This window comes from Botryllus schlosseri, chromosome 11, assembly GCF_051294905.1.
Source record: "Botryllus schlosseri isolate E-star chromosome 11, Bs_hap1, whole genome shotgun sequence".
Classification (NCBI taxonomy): Eukaryota; Metazoa; Chordata; class Ascidiacea; order Stolidobranchia; family Styelidae; genus Botryllus; species Botryllus schlosseri.
The window spans coordinates 9534187-9558423 of NC_137246.1; the positions used below are offsets into that span (position 1 = coordinate 9534187).

The 24237-nt window shown below is 42.0% G+C and overlaps 1 protein-coding gene, 1 long non-coding RNA gene and 1 pseudogene across 3 annotated transcripts in view; 2 read left to right on the forward strand and 1 right to left on the reverse strand.

Annotated features, from left to right (window-relative positions):
* Nucleotides 1-24237, forward strand: part of LOC145451092 (uncharacterized) — a 262756-nt gene that overhangs the window by 30846 nt on the left and 207673 nt on the right. The window lies entirely within an intron of this gene.
* Nucleotides 6475-24237, forward strand: part of LOC145449443 (neuroendocrine convertase 2-like) — a 34009-nt gene continuing 16246 nt past the window's right edge. Inside the window, exon 1 of the mRNA XM_080327802.1 lies at nucleotides 6475-6894. Within this exon, the coding sequence (XP_080183928.1) occupies nucleotides 6685-6894 (210 nt within the window). The 5' untranslated portion in view covers nucleotides 6475-6684. The remainder of the gene's footprint in view (nucleotides 6895-24237) is intronic.
* Nucleotides 20388-21481, reverse strand: LOC145449444 (dehydrogenase/reductase SDR family member 4 pseudogene; annotated as a pseudogene). The gene has a single exon (XR_013918260.1). The product of XR_013918260.1 is annotated as a dehydrogenase/reductase SDR family member 4 pseudogene (transcript).

Here is a 24237-nt window from a genome sequence, read left to right on the forward strand (position 1 = left end):
AGCACTAAGCAGTGCACACTAGGGTTGTCCAAAATTTGGAAAATCTCAAAAATGTTGGGTATCAATGTTTCATTCTATGGATTATTGATGAAAAACAGCAATGAGCCTGGAATAAGCTCACAGGAAAGTCGTAAGATTTGTCGCAAAGCGTTTGAAAGTAGCTACCGACGAGTGGGCGTGCCAGCGACCATAGAACGGCATCAAGACTAGTAATCACGAAATCACGGCTCCCAATTGGCTAATCGGCTATGCTTCAATGATCACGACGGTGGTGACTTGCTGATCAGTTGTTAAATGAGTCTGCTAACGGCGGTGATTCTGTAAGCGCATTGTAGGTTGGTTGGCAGATAATGATTTAAGATTAATTCAGGACATGTTGAGTTACTATATACATCATGATGAACAAACAACAGCTGCTTCACACAAACTTAAAGCTTACTGTGAAGAAAACGGCCGTAGCCTACGTGTCTGTTTTGACCGAGGGAAAGCACAGAACCTGCGGAGAAATATTGCAAAGGCTCTTATCTGGCGATCGAATTTCTTGTTTCAAAAGGGATGCATCATCATTGAATACAAATATAAAGCTTATAATGACACTACTTTGTTTGATCTCATTAGGTTCCAGTCGTGGTATATAATTGAAGTCTAGAATGCCCTAAGGACTGACTGAATCAGCCATTTATGATGGGGATTTATTAGACTCTTACAGCAAAATGAATTCACTCGTAAGTGCTGTCAAAGTCGTCAATGATGCCGCACATAGAGTTGAAAAGGTATAAGCACAGACTATGCTGGTATGACCATTAAAAATACAGTTTGCTTGTGTAGCTCAGCCTTAGAGAATTGTAGGCGAATGATTGTGCAGTATGCACTATTAGAACTAAACATAAATCCGAGAAATACCTAGTTATGGTTGCAATTGCGCCAGTGCTCCTACTTTTCTGGGCGTAAGTAAAGTATATTAGTTATCGCAAACTGGTGCAGCACACCATATGTGAGATGGATGCCTCACAAAATCTTATCTGCTCAGAAGATGTCATATGGGCCGACCAGATAGCTTATATAATGGGACCCCGAAGAAATGTAACTATCGCACCGCTTCAATTGCATTTTAAACTCGTTTTATATCCACGTCAGGTTTGATTCCAGCATTTGTAGTGTTGCAGCCAGTAATGAATCAAGATTCAGTCGCGACATGCCAAGATATTCCAGCAAACTGTCTTTTTGCTGCGGTCATACCAGCATAGTCTGTGCTTACCTTTACTCCTCTTTCTACGGCATTATTGACGACTTTGACAACACTTACGAGTGAATTCACTATGCTGTAAGAGTCTAATAAGTACCCAGCATAAACGGCGGAGTCGGCCAATCCTTGCAGAGGTTCTCAACCTGGGGGGCGCGAAACATCTAAAGAGGGGCGCGAAGAAGCAGTAACCTGAAAAAAATTTTCGCGCTTCGCGCGATTTACCTTCAATGCACGTGTGTTTCTCCCCATATAGGTCCAATTTCATATTTTTTATTCTTACATCAACATTCATAACCTTTCACACCACCAAACAATCTGTTGAGGTTGCTAGCATCACAGTGGGATTTTGTGATATGACGATGAGGGGGGCGCGAAATCCTTCATCATCAAAAAGGGGGGCGAGTCTAAAAAAAGGTTGAGAACCAACGCCTTAGAGCATTCAAGACTTCAGTTATATAGCACGACTGAAGACTAATAAGATCAGACGAAGTAGTGTCATTGTTAAACTTTATATTTGTATTCAATAATGATGCATCTCTTCTGAAACAAGAAACTCGTTCGCCACTTGCATAAGCACCTATGCAATATTTCTCCGCGTGTTCTGTGCTTTCCCTCGGTTAAAACAGACATGTGGGCTACTGCGGATTCCTTCGCAATAAGCCAGTCATGCTTTAAGTTTATGTGAAGCAGCTGTTGTCTGTTCATCATCATGTATTAAGTAACTCAACATGCCCTGAAGTAATCTTAAATCATTATCAGCAAACCAACCTACAATGCGCTTACAGAATCACCGCCGTTAGCAAACTGCTTCAACAGCTAATCAGCAAGCCACCACCGTCGTGATCACTGAAGCATAGCTGATTTAACAATCGAGAGTCGCGATTTCGTGATTACTAGTCTTGTTGCCGTTCTGTGGTCGCTGGCACGCCCACTCGTCGGTCGTTACTTTCAAACGCTTTGCGACAAATCTTAACCACTTTCCTGTGAGCTTATTCCAGAATCATTGCTGTTTTTTATCAATAATCTATAGAATGAGACATTGATACCCAACATTTTTGAGATTTTCCAAATTTTGGACAACCCTGGTGCACACACTCAACTTCGCAAACGAGATTACTACCCTCATTTTACGTAGCAACCCTCAAACTTGGAGCAGTATAAAATACCACTATCACAACATAACATACCAAGTTTCAAGAATTATGTCGCGAAACATCGTCAAAATCGACCTATACCAGCAAAGGTAGACTCAACGCATAGGGCGGTAACAGAGTTCTGTTAATACCATTGTTACATCACATTGTCGGGGCAACTCGCAAAGTTGCCCAGCTTGCTCGGTAATTTGATGAATAGGAGAGAGTAAATCACAGTTTCTTTATCGTGAGCGGCTTTGAGAGAACAGACAGTGAAATCTTGTTATGAGCGCTACCGGGACATGCCCCTGCTAGGCATTTACAAAGCGAAAACACAGAAGATAATTCGATTTTCGCAGAGACTCCGCTATATATGGGTATTTAAGCGAAAGCACATACATATAATGCGATTTTCGCCGTGATTTCGGTATACATTGATTACTGTGCGTCTATAATTGGTAAATCATTGTTATTGAACAGAATTTAGGTGATACAATGCCCCAGTTGCCCGATAGGACAAGCCGCCACTGCTTATAACAACGGTGGTTATTTGCACCACAGGCAATAGATTTCATCAATCACACACAAGCCGATTGGATAGTGTAGTGTAGGATATTAACAGTCAGGGCTTTGGAACGGTCGTCAATTTTAAACTGCTCCAGCTCCAGCTCCGGACCTCTCTTTTATTATAAATTAGCTCCGGCTCTGGAGCTCATTGATAAGCAGTAAGCACTGTTCCGGCTCCAGCTCCGGCTCTGGCAACGATGGTTCGGTTGCAGCCGTCGCAAAAACCGTCATTTTGAAGGGGTATGCAAAGTCCTGTGACGTGATAATTACTTCGTGTCGTCTGCCGATGACGTCATATCTGCACGAGAACGCACTTTACTCTATGCCAGAGGTCTCAAACTCAAATGTGCTCGCGGGCCAATTTCTTAGTTTTGACGACGACGCGGGCCGCACCACCAACAATAGGGATATTCAAGGTCGAATTTGAAAAGGCCTTGTTTTGACGGGAGCTTGAAGACAGGCATTACACAGACATCATGAAAATGTAATTTACTATTATACTATTCACGCTTGACAAGGAAAAATCATATTTTCAAATATTTGAATAAAATTGTTTTATGCCGGGCATTATTTGTTCAAATAATGAGTTATAGACATCATGCGAGAGGATGCATCATGAATTCATGACATCGTCAAACTGTCGGGTTATAGTATTGCAGCTAGTGGACCTTTGACGTGCCACAATTTTATGTAGAATATTTTAAAATCTATACTGAAGATTGATCTGATAGCAGAGCATTTGAGCGGTGTAGCCTAATCCGGGTTATGATATAGTCGTGATAAGTAGGCTATTGTTACTATGTCATTGCCAAAGTCAAATTAAATCAGCGTCAGATTTTGCATTCGATTATTATTGGAACATATCAATAGCAACTTGAGCCATAGTAATAGCATTGTTTCTTAACCTTAGCGATCGTACCCCTCGTGCTTCCAATAAGATTTCTCGTAGCACATGGACATTTTTAACACAATTTCTTATTGCACCTGTATTAAAATTAGAAAGCCCATACACGTAAAATCGCGCGTAGCGCGAATACCATTTTCCAGTTGAATAAATTGGTCAAGAAAATATTCCACAGCATATAGGTATAATTCCACAATGCATCTCGTACCCCGTGATGTGTTGCTCCGTACCCCGAAGGGTTCTATACGGATCCTGGTTAAGAACCCATGAAATAGAAATGTCCAATCGCCGATGAATTCATTGGTGTTACAGCTGTGGAGCGTCCTACTATCTTACTCGCCACCGATAATAACATGGATAAAGAGATCGTAGAACACCTAGCATGTAACCATATACGTCACTATACGTCACATAATGCCGATGGTTGCCATACTGACCTGATTAGATAGCTATATATACCCTACGCAACGCAAGCTACGACCTTTTGATCTATTAGCCTTCTATTCCCCATGACAGTTTCATAGATCGTTGCATCCGTAGGATTGCCAAGTCACCGTTCCGAGTCGCAAGTCCTTCTCCGATTTTAACGTTTGACTCGACTCAACTCGAGTAATTTTTATTTAATCCCCCAGTCAATCCGAAATCGAGTAATTTTACGAAATATCGCACAAAAATAAATCACAATTTTCAGTCACGAATCATCAACGGGTTATGTTTTATCATCATGAACTAGAAATGTGACGTAACAGCTGATCTTCTGCCGCATGGTAGCTTCTGAAAGTGATGTGATGGTGTAGTTTGCTGAGATTTCAGTGTTTTTATAGCAATTTTAGGGGGAACTTCAAGTTCTTATACCTAAAAAAGATATGTGGCACTGGAATATATTGTCGAATACTTGAAATTCCAAAATGCCATCGCGGGCCGCACAAAATGCTTTCGCGGGCCGCGTGTTTGAGACCTCTGCTCTATGCCATTGCTTGTAAACATTATTGCACACTGCACATTACAGCGTTAAAACAGTGACGCGAAGTTTTAATACCGGTACTGCGCTCGTTAATATCAACCCACAGAGTCCAATTTTATCTTGAAATGGCGCGATTTCTTCAACTGTAACTGCATAAATGAGCGCATGTCGCACCTTGTCAGCAGAAATCCACTCTTTTCCAAATACACTCAATGGTTTAAAATTCGCTATTGGTGCGTTCGTTACCAGTCCGTCCGTGGTCGATCGAGGTAGTGGAATACAGGTTCCCCTTCAAACGACTAAAATAAACTCAGAATTAGTGCCACTGAGAATTTGGTGTTGCATCAGTATTCGAGAACCTAATGCAGCGCCGTATACTGTACTAGTCGTTAACCAATTAAACTGCAAGCTCGCAAGTGACATTGCGCGACATTTCAAGAATACGAGAGTATCAAGCCGACAGCGACAAGAATGAATATACAAAATTGATGGTTACAAATTGGAAAGCGCGCAGCCAATCCCTAATTGCTCTCTTATATTCGTTATAAATATTACTTATATATAATATTATTAATTCCTTATAAATCGTTACTGGAGTAAACGTTCATGCGCTGGAATGAATTTCAATTTTCAGGCATGGGTTTGAGCCCGTACCCGAAGGTTGTTACATCAGCCACATTTGAGGAAAGACAAAAAGTACATACAATTCTTACTTCGCTAATTAACTGAGAGGTCATTCTGCTCGATTCGAGCCCGATATATTTTCAATAGTCAAGTCCGAAGCCGAAAAGCGCGATCATACTGCGACTTCCACTTTGTTGTCTTAGCACAACCAATACAGAGACACGAGAACATGAATACATTGAATAGTTCTTAACAGGTGGGCTGGAGGATACAGGTCGAAAAGCATTAGTTTACGGTAATCAAATTTGAAACCCAAGGCCGCTGATTCATTAATTACCATATCATTAGGAAAACTCAACCCGTTCCTAGAGTCATCGCATCGCATCATCGCCATCTGATCCAAGTAGACGGTGTATAGTTGTATACGAAGCCTAATAACGAAAGTGGAAAGTGTTATAATTCCACAGCCCAATAAGATCAATATCGACCTGGTGTAATATGATTAATTGATTATAGATGTAGAAGTACCATCAATAACAAAGCAATAACAATATCCAGGAGAGAAAATGCAGGCCACAAACTGATGATGGTGGAATATACAAACTGTAATCAGGACCATCCCCTTCTTTGAATTGGAACTTAGCGTGGAGAGCGACATCCATGACACATCTGGTTTGAAAGTGAATATTTGTCGTATCATTGGTGATTCAAAGAGCGAATCGTGACATTTCCGATTTGCGAACACAAATAAATTCACGGAGCAACAATCGCGTGCGTTAATACCATATACGGGGCATCGCGATTGAACAGACTGCGTACGCGGTACGGACGTAATCGCATGGATTAGGATGTATTTGTGTCTACAGTTACGATTGCTAGGTAAATCGGCTTATTCTAGAAATCCTCTATTACTTTTCATTTGCTTTCATGTCGGATCGATAGTAATAAATTATTTACATGGTTATACTGACGCAAAGGCGGTGATGATACCCGTATCGTCGTTTGCGTGTGTTTCTAACCTATTGATTATATCTCAAAATGGATTGTTGTGTAGGCAAGTGTGAGAAAAGGATAACGCATTTTTTCTTGTCACCGCGGTCGTTAGTACGTGGTTTTGGCGTGAATTCTTAGAATCTGGAAATACCGATAAAAAATCGACAGGCATTCAGGATATCGCGCACCTCCGCACGTACCGAACCGAAAGCACATCGATACTATATCTTGGCGCGCTTCAGCTGCACGCTTTATGGAGCTGATATACATAGTGGCGATTTCATTCTGCTTTATAGTACAGCAAAATTACGCGACATCTAACAATGAACTTATCGTACCCTACGATACTGATGCGAATGATGTGTACACGAACGATTTTCTTGTCAAACTGAGGCCAAACTTCCAACGCATCGATCATGCTGAAGAAATTGCGAGGCGACTTGGATTTGAACATCTGGGCAAGGTAACATGATTTTAATATGTTATAGGTTGGAACTTGTTAAACTACATTTCGAGCGACGCGGTTGTCATACGCAGGTAGGCTTTATCCGCAGAAACCCTTTTCAATTTTATATGTAGCAAAGCGTATGGGAAGCGGCTCGTTGGGAACAAGCTTCCTAAATCTAATATATAGATGAACATGAACATTTGAATTAAATGATATCATATTATTGTCACTAATAGCTCGATATCTTATTGCCTTAATCTATAGGCAGACTCGTCACTGGATTATTTTGGTCTAGCATTAACCAGAATATCGTAAGCCTATATCTCCATGAAACTAATACAATACATTCATCGTAATTATTTATGTATAAATTCTGGTATTTATTCTTTTGTATTGACAAACTTAGAAGCTGATACACAGTCACACAGATAACTCATCAATGTATTATAATGTGATTGGATATGACCTAGATTCATATGGATACATATCTCAAGATATTTCAAATCATGTTATGCGTACGTCTGGTGCCATCCTATTCTATGATTACAGGTTAATGTCATACTGCAGTGAGCCGTACAGAACATGGGTAATACACTAGTTAATGATTTTCAATTCCCCGCCTACTGATTTGAAATAATTGTCGCGGAATACACATTTTTGCGATTGCTCATTTCTATACGCATTCAACGAATTAGGAAATGTATAATTTAGACCAAACACAGTAATTTATTCCTGCATAGCTTTATACCAGGGATCCTGAAGTATGTGTCGCAACGAGTCCAAATGAGGGTCACGACCGTACCGGAACGAGCGTTTATTATGCGTGTGATATTTACTACATTTCTTCGGTCCTCGCGCGATCTCGATTTGGGTAATTTGTTAATGTCCAAGTATATACTGTTTCGGGAACTGCAGCTAATAAGAGACACGCGCTTAAAATTATGGATACGTAAGACTATGACTCTATTACTTTCCATGAATTCTCGAAGACCACCAATACATCAGCTCCACCGGTAGGCCTATATCTGATCACTTCGGTTAGTTGAGAGAGGACTAAAATAATAGTAATTTCAGAAATAACATATGTTATTGACAACATTCATTAATTTCACGCTTCGCGCGTCTATAAAACTAGTGCCCACTGAATAATACTTACAATTTTGGTGTGTTGTAAGCAAATAGAAATAAACAAATATGTCTTGTGTTTGTATCTCGGCCGACCTATTCCGGATCGTTGATGTTGTTGTTGCTGTCGTTTCTTGGTATTCATGGTGTTTTTCGACAACAATGGTCATATACATCAAACCGATATTCTTTTTTATGATTCGGTATCGGCTCACTTGTAGCACGGCCCACTCATAGGCGCGAAGGAGCATAGATAAGCCTGCATCACTTAGGTAGGAATTATGAAGTCGAATCCGCAACCCATTCGAGTTTCAGATGTTGATCAATGATCACTGATCAGATCATACAACTACGTCGTTTCCCTGCTTATTCCGGCTCCTTTATGAATCGCGTGGTACCGGACTTAGTTCTCCACGGAAAGAGCGTGCGAGTGTTGCGTGTTCGTGAATCATAAATAGAGATGTGTCTCAATGCTTGATTCTGTCAAGTTGATCGCCAATTTACATGATGCAGGTGTCCATAAGCTTACAAATTAATTTCCTAACCCATAAGCATGCTAGCTCTAGAAATGCCTTCGTTTCCATGTATGAGGCTTGGGTCGCAACATGTCATGTCATGTCATTGAAACTCAGATTTGAGTCGCGCTGTAAAAAGTTCAAGAAGCAATGCTATCTATAGGAGTCGGGAACCTCTTTCGTCCGAAAAGCCATGGTAGCACTTATTCGAACTCCCTACATGGGATTAGTCGTGTACGCCATATTTTCTCTGTAAAAACTCGTACTATGCTGATTGCCTTATTTGAGCCTTAGCATGATGCGAAACTTGAGTTACATTGATTTTTTGCATCTTTCATTTTTTTAACAGCTTCTTTGAGGTACAGAACTTCAATATACAATTGAATAGTATATTCATATTAAAATGAACCCGAATATTTTCGGCTGACACTCGTCAGGGGTAATCGTCAGCAACTAGTACAGAATACGAAAGAACAGCGTATATCAACAATCGTAACACAAAATATGACGTCACAAGCACGAAATGTCGAATACGAGAGCGTTCAATGTACTATTTTTAGATGATACACGAACTCTTTTTGTTGACACAGCCTTGGCTGGTGTATTTTGATAAAAGTCGACTCCAAGGCGCACAAATGAAAGTGTGAGCGACCCTCATAGGCACCCTCGTGCATAGAGCGTTGATGATATGTTCGGGTAATAAACTGAACTCAGAACTTGACAATATCCGGAAAATCTTACTTGATAACGGTTACCCTGAACATGTCATCAACCGTGGCATAGAGAGGAAAGTAACGCATTTCAATGCAGAAAAGTCAACAGAGCCTACCGAACGAACAACCAAAGATGTTTACATCCATCTACCTTGGATAGGGCCTATTTCCACCCGCTTTGAAAAGCAATTGATTTCAGCGGTCAATAAGTGTTACGACACAGTGAAGACCAACGTGATTTTCACGACAACGCAACTGCTCCCCGCAACACGTAAAGACGTGCTACCCGCACTTCAACAAAGCAATGTAGTTTACGAATTTAAGTGTCACTGTGATTGTGGCTACGTGGGAAGAACGTCAAAGCGATTGCAGGAACGCATAAATCAGCATGTCCCTAGATTCATTAGAACACGCTCGATGAAAAGCTCACCCTTAACTCACCCGCTCAAGATTGATGCGGAACAATCAAAGGCCATAAATTCTGCAATTGGCAAACACTTGTTGGATAATCCCGCCTGTGCGAAAAATTATCGAGACGACAGATTTCGCATACTCGGAAAGGGTCGCTCACACTTTCATTTGTGCGCCTTGGAGTCGACTTTTATCAAAATACACCAGCCAAGGCTGTGTCAACAAAAAGAGTTCGTGTATCATCTAAAAATAGTACATTGAACGCTCTCGTATTGGACATTTCGTGCTGGTGACGTCATATTTTGTGTTACGATTGTTGATATACGCTGTTCTTTCGAATTCTCTACTAGTTGCTGACGATTACCCCTGACGAGTGTCAGCCGAAAATATTCGGGTTCATTTTAATATGAATATACTATTCAATTGTACATTTTTTTAATTGTATCACAGTGATAGGCATATGATTTTCCGCAGCTTAAGACAATCAACATTCAGAGTTCCAACAGATGTAGACAACAGTAAACGTATGAATCTATTATTTAAGCGCTTTTTACCGCCAAAGCGTCTTTTGGTAACGCATGGTATTCGTGATGGCTTTGTAGTCTTGTTGACAATTGTTGAGGTTAAGCTTCATAAAAAATTTAAGACCTTCGTCAGTTATACAAGATAGTATGTTCGTCTGGATGCTATTTATAAATGCGAGGATTCATGATCGCATGCGTGGGTTGGGTGGATCCAAACATGGTCACTGCTGCAGTACATACCCACTGTAAGGTGTGATATGTCAGTGGTGTGGGTCAGGAGAGGCAAGTGAGGCAGTGCCCCACCCTTGAGTGAACGAAAATTAAATTGTGAAACCTCCAATTATTATTATCGGTATTTTGTATCGATGTTCATGAATGACTAGATTTTGAATATATTTACCCCAAAAATCACGTAACGTGTATGCATATATATTGTTCGAAAAGAAAGCGCAGAAGGGGAGCTAAAGGACAGGTGAGCCACATCCGTGCCAAGCTTCAACTGTGGTAGCGCAATTCGTGGTTAATAGCTACTATAATTTATGCTGACTGATATTATTCAAACGTGAATGTCGCGCTGATTTTGAAAATCTAAATATTGATCGACTTTTGAATCCTCAAAATATTCGGCGGTAACATATCATTGCGCTTAACGCCTACATTTGAACGGCTTACTACAAAAGCTACTTACCAATCAAGAACGTGGATAGCTGCGGCGTTGTATGTAATTTGAATTTGTAATTGTGCATGTCACTTGAACGGAGGTTCATTTATTGCCGGGAGTCGGGGAGACCATGTGTATTTGAAAACTGCATTGTCAATTGTCATACAGGCGTCACCATGTCTGCTATTCCCTTTGATCAATCAACTTATCGTGCAATCCAAGGTTTCGAGGCGGGTACATCGAATTCGGTAGCCGGCGCGACAGAAACATAAATTTGAGGATTTTGAAATGGGGGGGGGGACCCCTAACTTGCATGTATACGCCACTGTAGTTACCTCTCAACGAAAATTTGATACTGCCAGGAGAATAATTACTCTGGTCGTAATGAAAATGTAATAACAACAAAAAATAAAATTTGACAAAGCCTTATTTTCTACCCAAAGGAGCCAGATATGGCTCGCGAGCCATAGGTTCCCGACCTCTGCTATATACCGTCACTGTGTGACTAATGCCCTCATTAACTATCTCCTTCCCCACAAAAAGATTGATTTAAAGATAGATAGACCCAGTGCATGAATATCAGAATTATGCCATTGAACCATAATCTCCATCGCGACATAATTCATCCCTCAATTGATTGTCCTTTCGCATCACTCCTGACCAAAAATGACTTTCACAAACACAATCATCGCATTTACATGTTTTAATTATGATCCAACGCAGTGTTTCGAAACCATGGCAGATTAATTTTCCATCGGCAAAAGTATCCGCGTACTTAACTAATGGAAATGAAGAATCAGCCGATTGAACATTATAATATCCGATACTTAAGCCGGTAGGTCTTAACTAGGGATGGTGTGAACGTGAGGTTCACGTTCGCGTTCTGTGTTTGAACCTCTGAAATTTAAAGGTTCACGTTTACAAACGAACCTTGGTAGGTTCTGCACTGTGAACCTTTTCATGTATTACAATTTTCACGTCATCATATCATATTTGGCTGAAATTCTTTGCATTTCAACTTCAGACCACACTATGCATGGCGCTGGCAGCATTTAAAAAATCAACACTAAAGGATCATGTACTTTGCGGATCTCAAAGATTTTACATGCGTTGTTATAAAAAGTTTGCTCGAAATATTCAGCTTTCCTTTTGTGAATATTCAGTGACTCTCTGCTGTGAGCTTGACCCACAATCATACAACATAACGAAATACACTATGTACAATTAGTCAACGAATGATATGCTTCTTCAACCAATCAATGAAATTGATATAAATAATACATCGTCGTCTAATGTAAAAAATTTAGCAGGCGTACGCGATTCATCTTTATTTGAAACGTCGACTGCATCATAAAAATCAAATCCATGTGATTGGGGTGTTGGCTACTGTATAACTTGTCTATGGGGTAATATCAGTAGCTAGTATAGAAACCAGTTTTACACTCTGCTCAATATCTATGTAGGAATAGTCAGACGGCCAATACATTGTCGGGTCTGGCCCTAGACCGTTACGGCGTAAGATATTATTCCCTTACAATTCCTCGTCGTAATTGTTGGCAAAGGGACGGAAGATATTGATTTTATGGAATTCATACAGCATTTGATTGCTCCAGTTGATACAATTGGCGAAGTCAGCATGTACTTTAGCATTGTGGCATAATGTGACCTGAGTCGTCGCTGGGTATCGTGCACAATAATATATCATTTCACTGAAATGTAGGCTTGAAATTAGCAATATGACGTCACGTGACGTCATAAGGTTCACGTTCGTGTTCACACAGAACCTTTCGAAAAGGTTCGCGTTCACATGAACCTGGACCTTTGAGGCAGGGGCGGGCCGGATCCGGCCCGCGAAGGGATTTTGTCTGGCCCGCGGAGAGTTTTCCGTCTTACATGATAGTGTGGCCCGTGGCCTCAGTCTGCCGAGATTTCTCACTACTTACTACGTCCAATTTTAGTGACTGTAGTGTATATCTTATGATGTACGAGTCGTCGTGTATGCGCAGCGTGCGAGAGTGGAGCTTACGCGTAAGTACGTCGAAGCAAGAAGACTTGCATTACCGGCATTTACGATGTAGTCAGCTCTAATGTCGTTTGTGGTAATCATGATGTTTGTCGACTACAATGGTCATTTACACCAGGCTGATATTTCTTATTTTTCATTCCGTAACCGCCGACTTGTAGCACGGCGCACTTCTAGGCTTTTGTAAGACGTAGGGTTACCATATTTTGGAAATCTGAAAAGAGGACACTTTTTCAAAATTTTCAGACTTGCAAAACCGGAGGAAAATCCTGAAAAATGGTAAATTTTTCGCACTTCGTGGTCGATTGACTAAAATAAAAAAAGGTCAACTTTCTCGCTCAGCGCCCAAAATACAGTTTTTCCTTTCACAATATCAGTTGGTTGACTAAAAAAAGGGTCAACTTTCCGGCTCATCTCCCGAAATAGCCGCTGCTGCGTTACTTCGGTGCTATATTACCGTATCTCAGTCGATTTTGCCATATATTCAACTAAAATTCTCAAAAAATAGGACAAAATCCCAAAAAAGAGGACATTTGGGAGTCCTCCGAGGACACTTTCAAAAAAGTCAAAAAAGAGGACAAGTCCTCTTAAGAGAGGACGTATGGTAACCCTATAGTAAGACACCGCTTATACCAGCGGTCGCCAACTCAAAACGGGTCGCGGGCCACTTTTCGGATTTCGTAGAGGACGCGGACCGCATTAATTCAATATCGAGATTGTTGAATAACGACGCTATCTCGTCACCTACTCAACCAGTGGCGGCTCGTGACAATATCGGGTGGTGGGGCAAGGGCTGCAAGCGACTTTTTATCAAGATGACGTCACAATGGCGTTTTCCAACGTAAACAAGTAACTTAATGATGGTACGGTAACATGAATTTCCCGGCAACAGTGATTTTAACGTATGTGCCACGAGAGGTCCGCTGGTGAGCTGTGACTTGAAGTGTGGTAACTGCGTAAACGGCGTACGGAACAAAGATTCAACACGGTTCATGTTCGCATTAGACCTGACTAATTATCTGCAGAAATGGAAATGACTATAACTCGAGAGATAGCGTAAGCCTAATTGGAAAGGTCAACGAATTCGGACAGATACGCAATTGTTATCTCATAGATTGGGCCTGTCCTATTGAATCCAAAACATCATTGTAAAGGACTAAGAATAACAGCCTCGGAAATTTGGTCTCGGTACAGCATAAGAGATTTTGGCCTTGAAACTGGAGACTGTAACACGACACATACGTTTTTATTACTGTCTTATAGGTCTGCTGCGAAATCGCCTTTGAAAAATATATTACCGAATAAATACGTGGATGAAAGCCTTAAACTTGGTACACTGTTACATGACATTATCGAGAAGTGGCCTCATGGCCCTTTTCGGTATGGTACACTGTCAAAATTAATGCGAACAGACCAACACCGAATTTTGCGTAAAATTTACTGAGGAATAGGCTGATCAAGTGACGAGGGGTTGTACGCAAATGGCTTGAAGGCCACAATTTCACGGTGAAATGCAAACTGAGAATGATATCATCATCTCACTTAACGTTACCGCAGATACACCGGCTTTTGCGTGAAATCCGCAATGTGTTGTAGCCTAAAGTGTCAGATCGGAGCACATCTTTACCATACTCGACCTTGATAACGAAATTATTGCCCTAATCATTGAGTGTCAACCTTGAGACTTGGCACAGCGTTCGATACTAAAATCAAGACATACCGTGCAAAAGCTTATGACGGATCTAGGTAAGGAGCATCGTTAAAATCAATAGAGACCAATACCGGCTTTGCGTATAATCTGTTAGCGATAAATGACGAGTCAGCTCTCACTCGAATTAGGAAACGAAATTACCACTAACACAGTTCAGTGACAAACTTAAAACTTGGTACAGCGTTCGATACTAACATTAAGACTTACCGTGCCAAATGTCATAACCGATCTCAGTATTGAACACCGTCAAAACCAATGGATACCAATACCGGCTTTTGAGTAAAATCTGTTTGCGATACATGACGGATCAGCACACACTCAACTTCGGAAACGGAATTACTACCCTAAACTTTAAGTAGAAACCCTGAAACTTGGGGCAGTGTTAAATACCACCATCACGACATGACATAACAAGTTTCAACAGTTTTCATGGTGTGAAACCCCATTAAAATCGACCTATACCAACAAAGGTCGACTAAACGCATATGACGGTAACAGAGTTCAGCTATAGATACGATTGTTACATCACACCTTAAGGGCACAGAGCTATCGTGCCCCGGTTGCTCGGTAATTTTATGAATAGGAGAGAGTAAATCACCGTTTCTTTATTATGCGCGGTTTTGAGAGAATAGACAGTGAAAGCTTGTTATGAGCGCTACCGGGGCAAGCCCCGGCTAGGCATTCGCAAAGCGAAAACACAGAAGAGAATTTGATTTTCGCATAGACTTCGCTATATATGGGCATTTACAAGCGAAAGGACAAGAAGTATACGATTTTCGCTGTGATTTCGGTTTATATAGATAGGTGTGCGTCTATAAATGGTAAAGAATTGTTATTGAACAGAATTTTAGGTGGGGCAATGCCCCAGTTGCCCTATAGGACGAGCCGCCACTGTACTCAACCCTAATGAATTGATATCTTGGTAAATTAGAGGTACCGGGGTTATCTAACGCCGTGAAATCTTAATTAAGGATTGCTCCGTGTGCTGATTGATCAGATAGAAGCAGACATGGCGGCGCCTGTATGACAATGCTATTATCAAATCCACATTGTCTTCGTCATTATCGGCGAGAAATGACTTTGAAGCGACATTGCTGTCGTTAAAATACATTCATTAAATACGATTTATTCCTTGCAGATGTGGATAAATGGGTGAATAATGTATCGATCCAGCAATCCGGCCCTCCAAGTACTTAATTTCCCTATATCCGGCCCGCCGACTGCAGAAGTTGTCCGCCCCTGCTTTGAGGGGTTCACACCATCCCTAGTCTTAACCTTTTCCCGTCGCGATCCAGCTCTGGTAATCAAACACCCATGTTGGTGATGTCAGTAAAAGTGAGAAAACTGAATGCTAGACCGACAACATTCATTTATAATACAGAACAACCAAGACTCTTGCACGAGTAGATGGGATAGTATTAATAAAACAGCGATGACAGTGAGGCTTACCGTGTTTTAAGCCTTGTGAGCCACGGCAAGTTGCAAGTACAATTTCTTAGATTACTCAATCTTTGTGGACGACTTTCCCTTCTCGCATACTACTCATACTCACTCTTCAATCATTATTTTTCGCGTGTTCATTTACTGATCCCTCCGGCTGACTTTCACTTTCCCGAACACTGACGGGTAAAGTAAAGTATACACAGTAGGCCTACAATTTGCTTGTAGGAGCCGGAGAAACCAAGATAAATAACGATGAAGGACATTAAATCACACGGAATGAGCGATGTGGCTTTTTGTGTTGGTATTCATGTTGGTTTAATGACATTGGCAATTTTGCAGCAACGGATATTCATTACTATTACTCCTGATCTGCCGACTTCTAGCACGGCGCCCTTTTGTTGTAAGCTTTTGTAAAATACCACTTATATGGATCAGATGGTGAGGTAGATCCGAGATCAGTGGTTCTTAACCTATTTCTCTCCAGCATCCCTTTTCGAAAATTGTTCAAGTCTGTCGCCCCTCATATTTTAAGGACGGTATACCGGTATAGTAAAACCAAGAGGTAAGAATTCGAAGTCTGGTTGGGACTTTGCTAATGTAAATAGCTTGAATCGCGCCCGAGGACCACGGGACTAATTAACACTATAATTTTTGCATGTGCTATCTTCGGGATCAAATCAAGGTTGTTATAACAACCACCGGGTACGCGAACCCGGTGTACACATCCCGAATTCACCTCTGCGACTGACAAGTGACAATACGTGGGCGTTAATTGAATTGGGATTTGCTTCATTGCTTTCTGTGACTACAGTCAATCAACTGAGATTGTGATGGAGATCTTTGCTCACATTGAGTTCAGTACTGCGCCCAGTTACCTTTAACATGAATGTCATATTGTATGAGGTATTCATGGTGTTTGTCGACTACTATGGTCGACACCAGGCCAATTCTCTTTATTTTAATCCGTAGCTGCCGACTTGTAGCACGGCCCATTCAAAGCATATTTAATGTACAAAGGGGTCTCACTCCCAAAAGTGATACAGTGACTCTTTCTTCGATTTCGACACGCTGTGCGCTGCGCGATAAAATACCTTATTCCAGTGGTTCTCAACCGGCGGTCCACGAAACCTTTACATTTGCAACATGGTTGATAACGTAATTTGTATTTTTTCGTAATTAGGATCATCACGACGCAGTTTCTCTTTATTACTATATTAAAAATCCAAAACTCACATTACCAGAATGGCTGTCTAAGATGGAATATGCGGCTGTGCAGACTCATTTAAATTGCTAAATTGCCAATATCTCACTTATACAAATATATTGCTGTTTAGAGATGTTTTGTTGGGGATTGTGGAAAATAAAAAGTTGCATTAACAAGATCAATCACGGTGGTTTCGAAATTTCTACACAATCCATTTTCTCCTGTGATATACATAACCTTCTTCAATATGAGCTGCTAGATAGAAATGACCCATTTAGCAGGCATGACGTTATATAACCCAATTTCTACATAATGTATATGCATATGATATAAATCTCAAGAAAAGTTATTTTGCTGCTGTTTATCACTAGCCTGCCGCCATACAGTTATAATCTGCATAGGACATATGACGATTGCACGATAATTGAGCTGAATTTGAAATAAAACTCGGGGGGGGGGGGGGGGGTCCGCGGGGTCCGTGAAAGTCCACAAGAGGTCCGCGAACACGAAAGGGTTTAGAACCACTGCCTTATTCGATACATTTGTGGAAGATAATCCGAGCTAGCCCGGCGGGAGTATTTTAACGGAGAATTGGCATCTAAAAGTACGCGGAATTAATTTTACATGAATTATAGTAAACCACTGCATTGATAGAAACATGTTGCAAACATTGTCGGCATATATTTCGCACCCGGCGCGACGAAAAGTTTTAAGATTCGACAGATTTTGTAGAATGTAAGTTGCAATGAGAACTCAGGTATACATAGAATTGTTGTTCTACTACTATAATATCATATGCCCCTACTGCACCCTCTACTGCGACGCTATTTTTATTCGGCGCGCGCCCCACTGAGCTCAGTGCCCCCATATCTCCCCCCGACCGTTTCCCACTTCAAAATTCAAATCTGGGGGGGGGGGGCGCTGGCGACAAGGTGAAACACTGGTCTAGATAAACCTTCAATACTCCCGAAACAATGGTGCAATTCATATTGGTCGGACTCGAACACGTAACCCATTGGTGTCGCCTTTGACCGGTATGGATATGCCAAAGGCTAAATAAGGTCATACTATTTATTGACACAGTCAACAGCATTTACGCCGTATTGGTTAGAACCTTTTATTTACTTACCTCGCTAAACACTGGGTTATGGGTGTTCAGCATCGTAGAGACTCATGTATAGCTCTATACGAACGCTTGTGGGGCCCCGTTCCGCAATAGGGGCCAGATAGCCAGAAGCCGTAATATAGCGATATCGCAGTGCCTATAAAAGTATACCATATTTCGATATATATATATATATATATATATATATAGCCGATGTTTGCTTGTGCAAATAACAATCCCGGTCGGAGTTACGCGGTCTACAAATTACAGTAAGTTTGAGCTTCCTCTTCATGATCATATCTTGTCGTCGTTGTTTCACACATCTTTTCCCTATCAAGATGGCAATTTTTCCGACAGTCTATCTATTCTATATCGTCTCCATGGAATCCGGGTTATGTCCATATTTCTGTTTACCAAGTCCAAATATGCGAATGTGCCACGCTTATGCATCATCAAATATGCATGAATCACGACGCCTTTGCAAATGACCAAGGAAATCGTTACAGTATTGACGAATACAGAAACTTTAAATTATGAAAGGCGCATACTCTATATATTATGAATGGAAATCTCCCATGCTTTAACCAGTTACTTATATTCTATTGCGAATATGATCCGATCGGCCATGTAACCATCTAAACATGGTTGTTTTTACTAAATTATATAGATGGTCTTTGAATCACAATAATCGTATATATTTCAATTGGGTGACCGATCAAGCCTGTCACACATAAAGCTATCATTATACAACATACACGCATGGGATTGGCATGGAATTCTGTAAAGTCAATGGGCAGCTTCCGGGAGTCTGCTTTGGATACTTGCATTGGCAATATATCCCCACGTGCAGGAGATTACAGCACTTTGAAACGGAATACTCTGCCCAGAAAATTAATCTGTTTTTGCTCAATATCTTGTACCTCTCTAGCTCCCTACCCGAAAGTTAGCTGGATCGTGAGATTGAAAGCGGCGCGGAGAAAATATTAATTCTTGGCCCCGGATTTCACGCAATAATGCACGTATAATGAATAATATATAATGTATATATCAGTGTTGGGATGACTCGAGTCATGACTTGACTCGAGTCAGACTCGAGTCAACTTTTTCGTATGACTTGACTTGACTCGAGTCACTTTGGAGAAATGACTTGACTTGACTTGACTCGGAGCTTCAAAAATGTGCATTGACTCGTGACTCGGAGCAAAATTTCCGAGTCAATTTCAAGTCATCAAGTAAACGGTGTCGAATAAATCACTGTATCTTGTCTATGTTCGGATTGTTCGAGATACACCGGTGACCCTTGTGAGAGCAACCAGTCATTTACTGATTGTACGTTACACTGATCCTCCATTGTTAGATCACAAATAAATTGGCCGCAAACTAAACGATCACAGCATACGCTGTCGTACAGTCGTAGTAGTAGTAGTAGTAGTAGTAGTAGTAGAAGATTAAGCTACATAGCAATGTGTCTCTGTTTTTTAGACGGCTCAATGATTGGGCCTGCGTAGTGCTCACATTTACCAACCCTCTTGTATGATTTAAATCGATCAAATATAGTTTGTGCGTTTATATTCTCACGGATGTGTAGATGGGTGTAGTCTATTGTACCATATCGTTTTGTTTCAACTTCTCGAAGCTTTGTATTAGGTCCTATATTTTGGCTGATAATAACTGACTGTAGCATGGAGCTGTACCGTTACTCACGTATTTTATTAGCAGCTCTACGTGTACGTGAAGGATACGTCTTTTTGCATGTATATTTACCTAGATATGCGTTATTTGATTCAAGATAAATGATCAATTAATCTGTCTTTCACACAGCTAGCAAAATGTAATGACTTTGAATCATGACTCAAACTTAAAAAATTCAATTTGACTTGAATTGTGACTTGACTCGTGACTTGACTTGACTTGACTCGACTTGACTCGAGTCACCTCCAAAAAATGAGTGACTTGACTTGACTCGAGTCACCTTTGAAAATCGATTGACTTGACTTGACTCGAGTCAAAATCTGCAATGACTCGAGATGACTCGTGACTCGAAGGTATAGTGACTTGATCCCAACACTGGTATATATAATGTATATATATTGCGACAACAAGAATTCGAACATACAGAGAAGAATTCGGATTTGTAAGAAACATTCAAACGAAAGCAATAAAGGCAAGTACGAAAACAAATAGGCGCCGAAGAAAGATATATCTAAATAATAATCAACTCTCTCGTATCGTTCACCGGCAGAGCGATCCGTAGAGCTTATAGTCCAACACATACTCTGTTACTGAAGAATGTACAATTTAACAGATCATGTTTACACTCGAGCATATGCGCCTCCCGCGACAACTATATTTTCTCCGGTCATGTAGCTTGAATCGTCTGAGCATAGGAAGGAAGCCGCTGATGAGCATTCGGATGGATGGGCGCCTCGCTTCATCATGATAAAACTCTTGTAGTACTTTTGTGATTTATCGCATTGGTTAATGCAGTCGGCGAAGGCGGTGTTAAATAAGCCGAGAGTGATGCAATTAATGCGAATGTTTAAGTTGTACAATTCCGGTGCGAACGATTGTACCATGCCAATCACGGCTAGTTTGCTGACAGCGTACGCACCCGGATAGGTCGATAAGCGATACCCAGAAATGCTAGACGTTAATACGATTGCCCCTTGGTGTTTTCTTCCTTTCATGTATTGAACTGAATCTCTCACAAGAAAGAAGTTCGACCTCGTATTCACGTGGAAAGCTTTATCGTAGGCGCTGTTCGACGTCTCTAAAATAGGCCCGACGTGAGGGTTGACGCCGGCGTTGTTTAGTAAAATGTCAAAGCCCCCGTGCGCTTCCGCTGTTTTTCGTAGCATTTGATCGCGTTGTTCGTCATCGCCAACGTGGCAGGCATACCCTGACACTTTTTTAAGGCCTTCTGATTTCAGTAGATCGACCGCTTTGTCAACATTCTCTTGTTTCCTGCTGCCAAGAATAATGTGAGCCCCATCTTCCGCAAGACGTCTGGCCATCGCCAACCCGGTGCCTTCTGTACAACCGATTGTGACAGCTACTCTGCCGTCTAACTTCTTGGACTGCTGTGACTGTTTCGGTGACATGCATAGGCTCCGACAAAGCATCTGCTGTCCATTTGATACGCGAATGAGTTTGCGCAGATTCTGCATGATAGTAAGTAGTAGGCGGCTACGCTTTACAACTGCTTGATTTGCTATTGTGTCTTCTGGCCACTGAGACACGATATTTATGCCACACCGATACCAGTATGCGATCTTCAATATCCTAACTTTCTAGTAATCGAGCTGGTGACGGCAGGACATTTCTCGAAAGTATGGGGAGAGTCGTTTATTAGTTAAACATTGTTGTTTGTTCTTCTTAGAATCCAAAGTACTGTAATGGTATACAGCACAATGTATTTCGAGAAACCATTGCGTTGGTGAGATATTAGCAGATTACTATAGCCTCTATAGGAATATGTACAAGTACACGACGTTATGTATTTTTGTCCTCGATGTTTTTGCGGCATATTTCACGACTCTTGATATGCACAGCATTGCACACACACGATCTGTGCACTGCACAGTGCACACTGCATATGCATACCATGATTGCATTGTGCACATGCCTTCGGACAAGGAAGGTGCAGATATAGCCGTGTAAGGCTTTTTAAGTCTTGCACCAACCTCCATGCTTTCCCGGAAATGCTGAGCACCAAGTGGGGAAGCCACGAATGCCAGTTTTACTGGAGATCTTTGGTCTGACCCACGACTTACCGATCAAGAAGCCGGACGCTTCATCATTTCTCTATTCTGTCAGGCCGTCACTGACACTGATATATCTTATCGATATCGATAACCCCGAAAATGTGTCTTGCGTCTGCGTGTTACAATTGATGGAACGGTGCTAATGAGCTGATAAGGGCTAGAAATACTAAAAAGAGGTTGTGCACTGACACCATAGCAATCGAGCACCAGCAATCATACGATTCCCTATGAATTACAAGTGGATATAATAACGATTATTATCAGTGAAATGGTCGCGGAATTGATTGTATTAAAGTGGCAAAATGGTATTTTGTACGAAGAAGGCTGCTAGCCCATAGTAGGTAGTATATGACAGTTGATTGCTGGACTCAAATTATTTACCTGCAATAAACGAAGTCGCCAGTATAAAATTCAAACATTTATTAAAACTGTACTTTCAAGTTAGGCCTACTGAATGATATGTTGAGCATATAGCTTCACATAATGTGTCATGTCAAGCACATATTCACGATTTCCGAGCAGTTAAATTAAATAGTCGCAATGCTGCACTGGAATCAATACAACCCTGATCACGCTAGGTGAGCTCAAGACAGCCATGCGTGGAGTACCACAATTCAAGGCCACCGGCACGGACGGCATCCCAACGGCTGCTTACACCTCGGGCGTTGCACCTGTGCTCCTCGACGTCATGAATGGCGTCCTCGAAGGCGGCCCGGTGCCCCCCGAGTGTCTCGAGAGCGAAATCGTCCCCATCTACAAGAAAGGCGCTGCGAGTGACCCAGCGAACTACAGAGGCATCTCCCTGATGCAGACCGCTGCCAAGCTGTTCGACCGAGTACTGCTCCTTCGCATACGTGAGCAACTCTCTACCAAGCTCCTGAATGCTCGGAATGGATTTCGACCATCTCACGGTACAACAGAGCACATCCTGGCACTGCGCACAATCATTGACACCTGCCGCTCACACAAAAAGAATGTTGTGGCCGTCTTCGTTGATTTCGCGAAAGCCTTCGACTCGGTCTCGCGCCCAGCCATGGCGAAGATCCTCAGATTCTATGGAATTCCTGAGGTGATAACGTACGCCATTATGGCCCTCTACACTGACACACGAGCGCGAGTACGAACAGATGACGGCCCAAGCGGAGATTTCAACACTTCGGCTGGTGTGCTTCAAGGTGACACCCTGGCACCATTCTTGTTCGTGGTCACTGGTGATCCTTGACTTCGTGCTACGAACGGCCTTCCCGGATAGTACGAACTTCTTTGAATGGCGGCCACGGCAAGGAACGCGCACGCGTACGACTCGCGAGGCAATCCACGTAGGTATTCTTGCCTACGCAGACGACCTAGCCTTGCTTGTCCCGAACACCGCATCGGCACAGCGCCTCATTAACCAGCTAGAGGCCGCCGCCGCTCTTGTTGGCCTCCAGATCAACGCTAACAAGACTGAGGTTCTAGCCATACCAGCTCTACCGGAGAACGCGACACCAATTCAACTGGGAGATATCGATCTCAAGTATGTAACGAGTTTTGTATACCTCGGTATTGACGTCGCTGACTCTGGAAAAGCGCGCAAGGCGAGGCGAGCAAAGGCCTGGGGCGCGGCAAGACGGCTACATAGCCTCTTCCATTCAAGTGCCTCAACCCAGCTCAAGACCCGCATCTTCCGTGCCACTGTCGAGCAGGTTCTTCTCTACGGAATAGAGGCACTCACGCTGACAGAGAATCTGGCTAAGACGCTCAACGGTAACTACGACGCACTCCTCCGCTATGCACTCGGCATTCACCATCCGGAGCATATATCCACGAACGAATTGCGAGAACTCACAGGAACGGTCCCATGCCGTCTACTGGCAGCTGAACGACGCTTCCGCCTAATCGGCCATCTAGTGTGGCATCAAGACGAGCAACCAGCCGCCGCCATCATCAAACACATTCCCACGGAGCCAGGGCGCAGAGGTGGCTGGAATCGGAGAACATGGTGCTCGACAATGGAGACTGATCTAGCGCAACGCGGGCTGTCGCTTGAAGACGCCCACGACCGCCTACGTTGGAGACGCTTAACACGAGCCCAAAACTGATTATCTCGATGTTCTTTTGAATCCTGTTTTCTTTTGCCCTTTTTTATTTCATCTAAATGAAAAAAAGTCGATATATAT